This window comes from Apium graveolens, chromosome 9, assembly GCF_009905375.1.
Source record: "Apium graveolens cultivar Ventura chromosome 9, ASM990537v1, whole genome shotgun sequence".
Lineage (NCBI taxonomy): Eukaryota > Viridiplantae > Streptophyta > Magnoliopsida > Apiales > Apiaceae > Apium > Apium graveolens.
In genome coordinates, this window is record NC_133655.1 from 19573050 (window position 1) to 19584590 (window position 11541).

At 34.8% G+C, this 11541-nt stretch overlaps 2 protein-coding genes across 5 annotated transcripts; both read right to left on the reverse strand.

The window, feature by feature from the left end:
- Positions 1 to 459: 459 nt before the first annotated feature.
- Positions 460 to 1065, reverse strand: LOC141685082 (protein FAR1-RELATED SEQUENCE 5-like). Its single transcript, XM_074490209.1, has one exon. The coding sequence runs from the start codon at positions 1063 to 1065 to the stop codon at positions 460 to 462; it is 606 nt and encodes a 201-aa protein (XP_074346310.1).
- A 4118-nt stretch (positions 1066 to 5183) lies between these two features.
- On the reverse strand, positions 5184 to 11381 carry LOC141684682 (uncharacterized). Of its 4 annotated transcripts, none has more exons than XM_074489763.1 (9): positions 11187 to 11381; positions 9599 to 10293; positions 8280 to 9298; positions 7668 to 7965; positions 7275 to 7487; positions 6546 to 6719; positions 6182 to 6364; positions 5971 to 6072; positions 5184 to 5697 (listed from the first exon to the last, which is right to left on the reverse strand). In XM_074489763.1, exons 2-9 carry the CDS (start codon positions 10289 to 10291, stop codon positions 5365 to 5367), a joined length of 3015 nt encoding a protein of 1004 aa, XP_074345864.1. In that variant the 5' UTR covers positions 10292 to 10293; positions 11187 to 11381; the 3' UTR covers positions 5184 to 5364. The 4 variants fall into 4 exon arrangements, with proteins under 4 accessions (XP_074345864.1, XP_074345861.1, XP_074345862.1 ...); XM_074489760.1 differs by having other exon boundaries at positions 5971 to 6084; XM_074489761.1 differs by having other exon boundaries at positions 5971 to 6084; positions 9599 to 10426.
- Positions 11382 to 11541: the final 160 nt, after the last annotated feature.

An 11541-nucleotide genomic window follows, 5' to 3' on the forward strand; every position in this document is an offset into this window, starting at 1 on the left:
CAACAGAAAACACAATCAGAGATGCTATACATTTTCACGCATTTGTTTGTTTTCTTTTTCTTAATTACTGTTTGTTTGGAGTTGTATTGATGTGCTTTTTGGTTTAAAATATTGCAGATACTATGGACATGGAGTGTGGACCTCTTGATCGATCCTTGCTGACTATGTAGGACCGCCATATTAGCAGTCTGATCTGGGAGGGCGGGGACAGGAATACCGTAGATGTTAGACAGCTGAGAGCGAGGATGGGTGAGTGGCATATACTTCCAGATCAGCAGGCTCTGTTGGATGCATATGGTTTTGGGGCGTTCGGCAACCCCCGGGTGATTCGGCAGAATTACATCAGACTCATTACGGCCTTGATTGAGAGGTAGAGGCCAGAGACTAACACATTCCATCTGCCGTGTGGGGAGATGACTATTACTTTGGAGAATGTTTATATGATTCTGGGATTACCGGTTACTGGCCGTCCTCTAGCCAATTGTGATTTTCAAGATCATTTTTCTCTTTCAAGTCCTCCCACCTACCTTCAAATTCCGTTGGTGACAATGACTTGTAGATACATGCATTAAAATCCGTCTTGAACTCCGAGTATTGAGTATACAAAGTAGATAGTTTCTCGGGAAACTTGCTACAAATATGCCACGTACAATATGTATGGTTGGTGTTAGGCATAACCTCGGAAATGGCATTACTTAAAGTGATGTCTTGATCCGTAATAATGGTAATAGGTGGCTTGTTATCGACCGCTTCCAACCAAGTCTTCAAAACCCATCTATAAGTAGTCTCTTTCTCGTCCCTTATAAGTGCAAATCCAAACAAAATATTTTGGTAGTGGTGATTCACTCCCGTAATTGGAATAAAAGGCATGTCATACCTATTAGTCCGATATGTCGAGTCGAAAGTTACCACATCTCCAAAATTCTTGTACGCGTTAAGCGAACGAGGATCAACCCACACCAAACCCCTAACCCGATTCTCCTCATCCACATCCACTCGGTAGAAAAAAATTGCCATCACTTTGTTTTTGCAAGTCTCGTAACAAAACCAATCCACACTCCGCATCACCGGAATCAAAAACCCGTCTTCGAATGTCACGTATTACATTTCGTACATCTTGAGCGGAAAAACCAATTTTTTCAATACCACCACACGTCTCACTAAGTAAATTCATCACTTTCGGGGTCTCGATACCCGATTTATTGAATAACTCAATCAAAGACGGGTAAACGGATCTATGTTGCGTGATCTTTGCATGAAATTTACCTTATCCGATGTAACCATAACATGATTGTGCTCTAGGTTGACCTTGGTTACTTCCCATTTGTTTGAGCTTACTTTGTGAGCAACACACATACGAGCACGACAAAAAGTTCGAGGAATAACATCTCGAGGTCGTTTCCCTTTAGCCCTATCTTCAACTTCCAAGGGTTTTGGGCCCAATCTTCCACCCTTTCGACATATATACAAACGTGACGATATACCACCATTTCTTGAATGCTTATGACTACTTCGAATAATTATCTCGAACCCTATACTTCGACCATAACCTCGATAAAAACTTTCCGCTTCATCCAACGAATCAAATATCATACCAACACAAGGAACTACATCATTCATATTTCCAATAAAATTTTCATCATTAATTTTATCATCATCATCGCCATTAAATGAATCATTACTATCATCGGAATCACCGTGAACATCGTGATTCTTCCAACCGAAACCAACATCATCATCACTATGCGTTTTTCGCTTCCCCGGATCATTAACTTTATCTTCAATACTATCAACATCTATTACTTCATCATCATTAAAGATTTTACGATAAACCCTCTTTTTTGTGTGGGGGGTAACATAATTAAAATCGTTATGATCACTAGATGAACTTGAATAATCAAATAAATAAGAAGCCATGAATATTGAATACTAACCTTTTTTTTCAGAAGAATAAATTTGAGCAGAATGTTAAGCAGCAGTAAAAACAGCAGTATAAGATCAAAAATACAAACAAATTAAGGTAGGTGTGTGCATTAAATGCACGGCCGCAATGTTTCATTGCGATGGCCACAATGAAACATTGCGGCACTGTACAAACCCACAAGCCAACAACTGTAAATATTTGCAGTTTAAAAAAAACTTTACATCGTACCCCAGCAATGTTTCATTGCGGGTGGAAGTGTCCACCGCAATGAAACATTGCGGTTGGGTTGTTTATTTTTGTTATTTTCTTTAAAATTAGAAAATTAATCAAAAAAAATTATAAAAAATAGTTTCTAGACTTATTATATTTTATTTAATATGTTAAATGTTATTTTAAAAATATAAATGTTTATAAGAGTAACTTAATTATAATTTGCAACTATTTTACATAGTTTTGTGAAAATTTTGCATAATAGTTATGTCAAATGATATTTCTTGACATGTAAGTTATAAAATACAAATTTTGACGATCCAACTATATGGATGTTAAAATATAATGATTATAATAATTAAGAAAAATTATTTCTTAAATAAAATGCGGCAGGTGGCCGAGTTATTTTTATATAGTTTGTTACCAAGAAATGTTTAACATTTTGGGGGCTAAGTTGTTTTATATTTTTTATAGATAACGAAAATTCGATAAATTTTCATTTTTTTAGTTTTTCACATTTTCAAATTTTAGCATTATATTTGTTTATTAAAATTTAAAATTGATAAAATAAATTGGACAAGTACAAGAAAAATAAAACATTAAATAATTTATTTCATTCAAATATAAATGGAGTACATTCAAATATTTTTTCAAAAAAAATACATAATAACATTTTATGTCGATGAGAATGATCAAACTTTAACGGTGTTGGAAGAACCGCCTTTATCACCCTTATCGTCGTCTTTCTTTTTCTTCGACTTTTCCGCCTTCGCTTTAGCTTCATTTTCTTTTTTTTTCTTGCGCTCAAGCGCCATTTGAATACGGCGGAGAGCTATTGCCATGTCTTCTTCTCCTTCGGGCCCGTCGTAAGCCACACCATCGATAATTACCTTATTATTGTCAAAATCATAGTAGAAAACCATTTTTCGGAAAATAGAGAAGATAATGTTGAAGAGAAAATGTAGAATGAAAATAGAGAAGAGAATGTTGAAAAAAAATGAGATGAGGCAGGACTATTTATAGGTGAAAATCTGAATTTTAAAATTCACAAAATTAAATTTAGCACAGAAAAAATTTTGCTGAAAAAATTTCATTTGACTGTTGAAATTGCCGCAATGAAGCATTGCGGGGTGTCCTAACAGCCGCATTGTTTCATTGCGGTGTGTCGGTCAAGCTTCTGCTCTGTTGACCAGTCAATTCTTATTAATATTGGCACATAAAATAAGTTTTGCACAAAAAATAAGTTTGACTGTTGATAAATTTTTTAAACTAAAATAACTCAATTCACTAAAAAGTATAAAATTAATAATATTATTTTTTAAACTAAAATAATTCATAGGATAATTTAAAGAAAAAGTACAGAAAAAATAAAATTGATAAATTTATTATTAAAATTGATAATATTTTAAAATATTACTACTACTTATATTTAACGTTAACATATTTTAAAAAATTAATTACTGTTGAACATTAATATTATTTTTATACTTATATAAATAAGTTAAATATAAGAATAAGCTAAAGAGAGTGACAGTTGGAACATTAAAAACTGGGAGTCTACCCAACAATGAAACATTGCGGAGTGCGCAATGTTCCCTGTGCATGGCGACATCCCGCAATGTTTCATTGCGGAAGTCAAGACCCGCATTGAAACATTGCTTCCTCCCGCAATGTTTCATTGCTGTGGGTTGGCTGACTGTCCCCCCAAACCCACGTTGGCTCCTGATTAATTTCCTTTATATAAAATGGTCATTCAACATCATAACTACAGAGTACATGTAACTTACCAGACTTGAATCTTGTACATAAAATCATCCAAGAATGTAAAAGCTCTATCAAAACAATTCTCAGGAAGCTATAAAATCAAACTTACACATGAAACCCAAATGTTTGTAATCATGTTAATTATTGTCTCATTCTCCCGAGAATTATACGGACAATAGAACATGCCATAAGGTGGAATTAATCAATACATATAAAATTATATTATGTAATCATGTAAAGAAGCACAAATATCCATTACATGATAAACAATTAACTCAACCAAAAGTCATGTAAATGACTTGTATTCATGAAAGCCACGGAACAATCTACTTCCAATAAAAAAAGCATCGCAGTTGAAGCAATAAAATTAAGTCACACATATTAATCATGTAAATTGTATCCGCAATCATCCCTATCGGAAAACAATAACTTAAATAAATTGTTTAAAATTAATTTCGCATAAAATAATTCCCAATAATCAAATATGAAGTGGCTCTGATATCAATTGATAGAATCTAAGAATTCTACAAATATATAATTCTCTTAAATAGAGACAATAACCGTAATCATCATATCTAATTATCGAGATTAAATCGAATATGGAAGCGTACCTAAATCCATAATCAGAGATTAAATGGAAGACGGAAGCGTACCTAAATCCATAAGGCGATAAGGCGATGATTGTGACGGTATCCGAATATGTACAATGTTCTTGATTATTGTCTTACTTAATCAAGTACTCCTTAGGGTTTTTAAATAGCGCTCTCTGATAGGTAGAAGATAAACCTTTTTTTATATATTACATAATTAAATCTCCCATTATAATTTAATTGGGTCGGGTATTAGGTACTTATTAGATCTATACAATAAATTAAAATCTAATTGGGTTTTTTATTTGATCACTTAATTTAACCCAATATAATAAATAACAAATATAATTGATATATTTATATGTAGGCCATAAATTAATTATTATTAAAATAATAATAACCCCACCACTTTACCTAACTTTATATTTTTTTTCATTAAATTTTTTTTCTCTCCCGTCCCACCATCTTACCAAAAATAATATTATTTTATAATGTTTCTCATCCACCAGATATGCAGCATCTATCCCAGGTTAAGGTATCTTACTTAAAGTTGAGGATACCTTAACTCTAACTTCACTCTATAAGCTTTTCCCGACTCAGATTGGGGTGCTTGTCAAGATACCAGGAGGTCAAACACATATTCTGTAGTGTTTATTAGCACTACAGATTTACATATAGTTTGTTAGAATGTACAGTCCATTTTCTCCGTTCAAAATATTTCCTCAATTGTTCTTCTAAGTTGTGGAATCTCTATGATCAATGGATCTCTATTTTGCTTTGATAACATAGATAATTTATTTTGCTTGTCAATCTATGCCCGGTTGAGTCTCTAATACAACTGGTAACAAATATATATATACAAAGCTTAAAACTTATCTAAGGCACACTCTTCCATACCTCTCTTAGTAGTTGATACCTAACAAAATTATTATCACTGCCATCTTCCTCTATTGTAGTCCAATCATGTTTGGCCAAAGTTGATGATGGGCAGAAACTTCTGATGCATGAAGCTGATTCCAACTCGTCAAGTTCGTCATCACTGATGTATGACTTTTGCAGGACTGATGATCCAGTTCGTCTCAACTGAGATTGACTTCCACATTCTCCCAAGAGATGAGCAACTGAAGTCACAGACAGCGGGAGATAAGCAATGGCATCTGCACCACATGGAACGTTTTGGATGCAATTTTCAGCAGCCTCGGCAGGATCCTGAATTACATAATATTGAACTATCAATTATGACATGTCTAATGATTTTTCTTACATAAGGCTATTGTGCCATGTAATTTTGCCACCTTCAAAGGCTTATATTGTACTTGTTTCAATAAAGCAAAAAGGAAATACAGGGCTAAAATTTTCCTCTTGCTGTATTTATTACTTGACCTTCAAAGAAATTCTTATCCGGGTGCTAATAGCAATTAGCGACAGAAGTAGAAATTTTAGTTTTCAGGAAAAATAAGTAGGCAAGTATACTGCACTGACCTCAGATTCCAGAGATTCAAATACAGCATCAGGTATTTGTTCCGGGCAATATTCATCTGGAACAAAAGTGTTAAGTATCTGCCTTATCATGGTTGTAGAAAACTGAGGACATACCTTCAAACATATAGATTGATCACTGTTATCGAGCACGAGAAATGATGGAAGATACATAAACAAAGGCAAAGGACTAGGTATTTATCTATGATCAAACCTCTTTTCTGACTGACTTGCTTAAAAGCATATCTTTTGGAATCATCATTAGATCACTCAGTGCATACAAGAGATGGAAGGACTTATGGGATGTATCACCGCAGTCTTGTTTATTCAAATCATTGATGGGACCGTCAACATCAAGACCATATTGATCATTAAGCCACCTGGACCAGATCCCAATCTGGTAAAAGAAAATGGACAGTCATGAGAGGTGTATCATGTATGTCACTCCTCGACCAACATAACTAGAGGGCATTGAACTATAATAACTCCTTTCTGGGCATTCACAATTTCTTTTGTAACCAAGTCAACTGTTTAAATCAATTGTGGAAGTAGCTTTGGATATTATTGAGAGTTCTCACCGCAGTTCTTAGTTGTGCACCAGCCCCAAAGCTTGAATTCCCAGATGGAATAGGAAGAACCTTCACATCAGTAATTGGGTCAGATACAGGATCAGTTGAAATGCCATCAGCAGATTTACGTAGAATCGCATTGAACATAGCCACATCCAATCTAGCCAGACATGTTTCCAGTATCTGGTTGAACAAAAGAGTTATTTAAGACATTATCAGAAGTAGAGTATGAGAAAATAAGATTCCACATAAAACAATGATTGGCAATAAGGCCGCTTATTAACTTCATTCCTTAACTCTAGCAAATTGAAAAATTCTATACATCACTTGGATATAAGGGGCATTTGGTCCTATTTGTTATGTAGGCACTCTCCCTAGAGCAGTAGAGCAGTTACAAAAACCAAGAAACTTGATCACACTTGATAACTCTCACTTAGGTGCCACTTGAATTGGACCCTCCAAAATGAGAGAGCTTTGCTGATTTATAAACCCTGCCTCATCCGTGGAAAGATCTAGATCCCTACACTAACTTCATGCTCAAAAATAAATAAATAAATAAATAGTGTTGGAAGCTTATGATGGTAAAGTAATTAGTACTAGGTTTTAGTATCAGAAGAAATTTTAAGGCTTTAGGCGTGTCACCATGTGTGTATACATGTTTATGAACGAGAGAGCAGTATTGATATGCTACTCATTTTTTATATTCAGTTCAAAGGTAATAGGACTTCTAAAACTTACCAGTTTGGATATCATTTGCAAACAGCCACAATTGTGTCTTTCAGCTCGGATAGGACAAATTCTTTCATAAGCATCACTGAGAGCCTTTTTCCAGGTCTCCAAAGAGTAGTTGTATTGGTCTATATTGCCTACATGGGATGTTCCTGTATCAAGTTTGTTCGTGATTTTATTCATGTCATTTGAAGCAAAAGAGTGCATAGGTGGAGTCAAAATCTGGAAAAAAAATTGTGGAACCAGATCAGCTCATATATATTCAAGATAACATTTCCTCATGCAGATTAATTATAGAGCGCAAAATACCTTAAATCCAAGTTAAGGAAGGTGCCAAGAAGTACATTATATTCCACAGTAGAAAAGAATATTATAAAAGACAAAAGATTATAAAATGATAACCTGCAACCATATTGATTCAACAATGCAAGAGAAGATCCAAGTTTCAACACTTTCCAAGGCAGACATAAAGGTGTTAAGGTCCTCCCACTTTTCAGCATTTTGATGAAGAGCACCACCACTCTCTTTGCTGATACTTGAATGTGAGTCCCTCCACTTTAGTGCCAGAAATTTCTTAGTGTTACTTTTTCGAATAGTAGTTTCACTCAAATTTCCAGAGAGAGGTGAGAGTTCATGATTCTCCCTAGCTTGACTCAGTATTGCTCTTAGTATGACAACATTTGACATCCAAAAAGTCAACCTGTGTTGTAGCACAGATTATTTTAGCATACAAAAGTCTGTAGAGTTTTTAAAAACTTGCAAACTGGACTCAGATGAAGAAAGGTGCACTTACCCTGGACTCACTACTAAATACTCCCATAAGGTCCAACCTAAAGTTATTACTTTCATATCGATGGTGATTTTATCAAAAGTTGTAAAGCTTATGAGATGGCAACTTCATCACAATAACTATGATAATAATCCAGCGTAAAAACTTTAAGCTAGGAGGAAACAAGTAATGGAAAAAATAATTCTTATCTAGATTCAAAGAAGATGATTTGACCTAGAGGTTACCTTGGAACATCGTTTCCGCATGCTTTTGCAACTAAAACTAGTCCAGAGATTACATTTTTAGCGGCACTTACAATCCTTGATCTAGATTTCTCCTTACAGGCATGAAGATATAGCCTCCAAAGTCGCCTAGCTGGAGCATGGACCTTATTGAAAGAACTTCCATGTTCTGCAACCACATAATACAGACTGACTTCAATAGCTGCTGCTTCTGTCAATTCCCCTTCAAGCATATCTATTCTTTGTTGCAGTTGCTGAAGTTTGATGGCTTCTGTATAAACCTTATTAACTTCCCTTTCACTGCATGTAGAGGTTTGGGCACCATCCTGAGCATATTTGAGAACACTAGCATCCCTCCCTTTTACGACAAACTGAGAACTCTTGACAATGCCATTGCTTCGTCTCGGGTCAGTAGCTGATCTGACAGACTTCACGTGATTTGATCTGTCAATATCCGACTTAACATTTTCCCTGCTGTCATAATGTATATTATTTTCTGAAATGTTATCCTTTTTGTTATCATCTGGTAGAGATGTAATTAATTTTTCGTCAACTATATGGTGCAAATTGTCATCCAATATTTTCCTTTCAGGCTCACTTACTTGATACTTCTTACTGTCATAATCCACTGCATAACCATATTGAATAGTATCGGAATCAGCACCCTTTCTCGTGCTTAACTGAAATTGCTTTTCTGAATTGTGTTCGTAATTTCCGCTACTAGTGATGATCAACTCTTCATCCGCTCCATCACATGTGATAGACGAAGAAGATGATTGGACACTACAAGTGCGATGTGTTTTCTTAAATAGCATATAGCCTGATTCTTGGGAGTTGTATAAAATAGAACGCATATTTTCTTGGTTCTCAAAATCAGAAGACAGGTCTGTTGATGATGAGCAAGATAAATCATGTAGAGCGTTTTCCAGTTTAACATCCGTTTGTTCAAGCCTTTCATTTGAATACAGGAGTTGGTGAACTTCGACATCCATAGTGACCTCCTTTGTTGTCTCGGATATAGTCTGAAATTAAATATTTATTGTTAAATTTATCACGGAAAAAGTACATTTAGAAGTGACTAATTGACAATTATGTATACAAGCCGAAGCAATCATGTCAAGTATCAATTAAAAAATACTAGCCTAGACGTGTGTATGTGTGTTATGAAAGAAAACTATGCATCCTCCACTAACTTGTACTACTTCTAATGCAAACAGCTGGGTTTTAAAGTGCCACAACAAACTAGAATAGCAGGATAGAATGGAAAAATGCACTTAAAGGTTTTGGCGGAAAGCCAAGATATAAAAGCAATAAAGTTTTACCCCTTTCTCTTTAGGTGATGAAGCCCCTTGCAACTGAACTGCTGGAGAAGTAACACTGGTAGATGAGTGAGATGAACCATCAACATCATTAGGGGAGACAATCTCGGCTTCTTCTGCATATTCTTTATTCATCAAGGCAGAAACAGATCCATTACCATTCTTGTCCACGGATGCATTTCTCAACTGGCCATTCCTAGATAAGGAGGTAGCACGATTCCTCTGAACCGGCTGAATCTTAAGGAAGAGTACCGGCTGTGCTTTATTACTCATAACCCGCTTGCAGTTCATAGGAGCAGTAATGTGTATGATCTCCTTTACAATGCCATAATCTGCCAGGTCTATAATAGCAGTTGCCAACAACAGACCTTGCACAGTTTTATTCCTTTGTGGTTCAAACAAATTAAATTTCAAGCAGTTCTTGTTTAAAGTATCTTCAATTTTTGAGAGATTCACAGGTAACCTGAAGGTGTGATTAAATTGAATTTTTCCATCTCCAACATTAGACCCGACCAAGGGGACAACAAGGTTAGTAGAGCCAGAATACTTATCACTGTATTCCCATCGAAGAACAGCAGAACGAAGAGACTTCAGCAACTTTGATGGTGGCCAGGGTTTGATCTCCTGAAGATGAATTTGATACTCGAGCTGAGCCGAGGTGCCTCTACTGTTTGATGTCTTCATTCCTAGAACCATGACTGAAAAAACACCTGATATTACTCTAAACTCACATCTCAATAGGCCAACAATGTATTTGAAAAGAACCTCAAGTCACGAGTCACGGCCAAAGATCATGTGTCGAATTCACACTTCCACGGTATAGTTTAAAATCTGATGCATTGTAAAGAAATGTAACATAACAATATTTATAACCATAGCCTATTACATTTCTTCAGTGAAGACTGACAAAATGATAGTAAATGCCTAACTCATTTTAGTCTGCTAAAGCCAACAACTTTACATATATTGCCAAAGAAAAAACTGATGTTGATAGAGAGAAACTATCAATACTGATTCCCTTGATCCATATATTCTATTAATTTACCAACTTATGTTATCTGTGTGCCAGTCTAGACTCTAGAGTATTCAAGATAACAAAGTTCACAGTTTATTGATTGTTAAAGAAAAGAACAAAACAATGAAACACAATAATATAGTCATTAAAAAGAAAGCACACAAATTTTTACTAAAAACAAATGGGGGGCCTAGCCTTATTTGTAAACAGCTACAAGTCCATGAGAATCTGACCACCCAAACCTTCTCCCCTCCATAGCATTTGAACTATATTTATATATATATATATCACTTTTACTATTTATATAAAAATCGAAGATAATTGTAAATATAATTACAACTTTTTAACATCTAATAACATGCATTTCAGAAAATGGGACAGGGAAAATTATAAAACTAAAGTACAAACAAACATTAGAATGGTGAGCCTAAGCCATTAGGGAAAATTATAAAACTAAAGTACAAACAAACATTAGAATGGGGAGCCTAAGCCCAAGGATCACAAATTATATAAAATGCAAATATTGGAAATAATAGAATATGATAGATACATTAGAGTTGCAGAATATGAACTTACTTGTGTATGTAGAAACAGGCCTTCAGTTTGTAAACAAGGGAAAATGCGGGAAGATCAAAGCTAAGCCGTTTCGGTTTGCATTCAACAATTTAATGCTTGAGAGAGAGAGTAGAGAGAGAGAGGGGGGAGAGAGAGAGAGAGATTATACTCTAGTCTGCATAGTTTTTGGTAGAATAGATTCTTGGCCAACTAGTACAAAACTACAAATTAAGTTGAACCTGCACCTAATTCGAGGTCATTTTAATATATTTACTCATATTTTGTTTGGAATTTTTTTGTTTTTTTTAAAACGATCTTTATAATGTGTAAGCACTAAATTTAAGTTTGGTGCATTGGATTTTTTTTTATTTTTTTA

Coding starts and splice junctions, on each gene's coding strand:
- LOC141685082 (XM_074490209.1), bottom strand. CDS start 1,065: ATGCGGAGTGTGGATTGGTTTTGTTACGAGACTTGCAAAAACAAAGTG.
- LOC141684682 (XM_074489760.1), bottom strand. CDS start 10,291: ATGGTTCTAGGAATGAAGACATCAAACAGTAGAGGCACCTCGGCTCAG. Junction 7,488..7,667: donor TTGAATCAATATGGTTGCAG/GTTATCATTTTA, acceptor TTTTTTTTCCAG/ATTTTGACTCCACCTATGCA. Junction 6,720..7,274: donor TGCAAATGATATCCAAACTG/GTAAGTTTTAGA, acceptor TTGTTCAACCAG/ATACTGGAAACATGTCTGGC.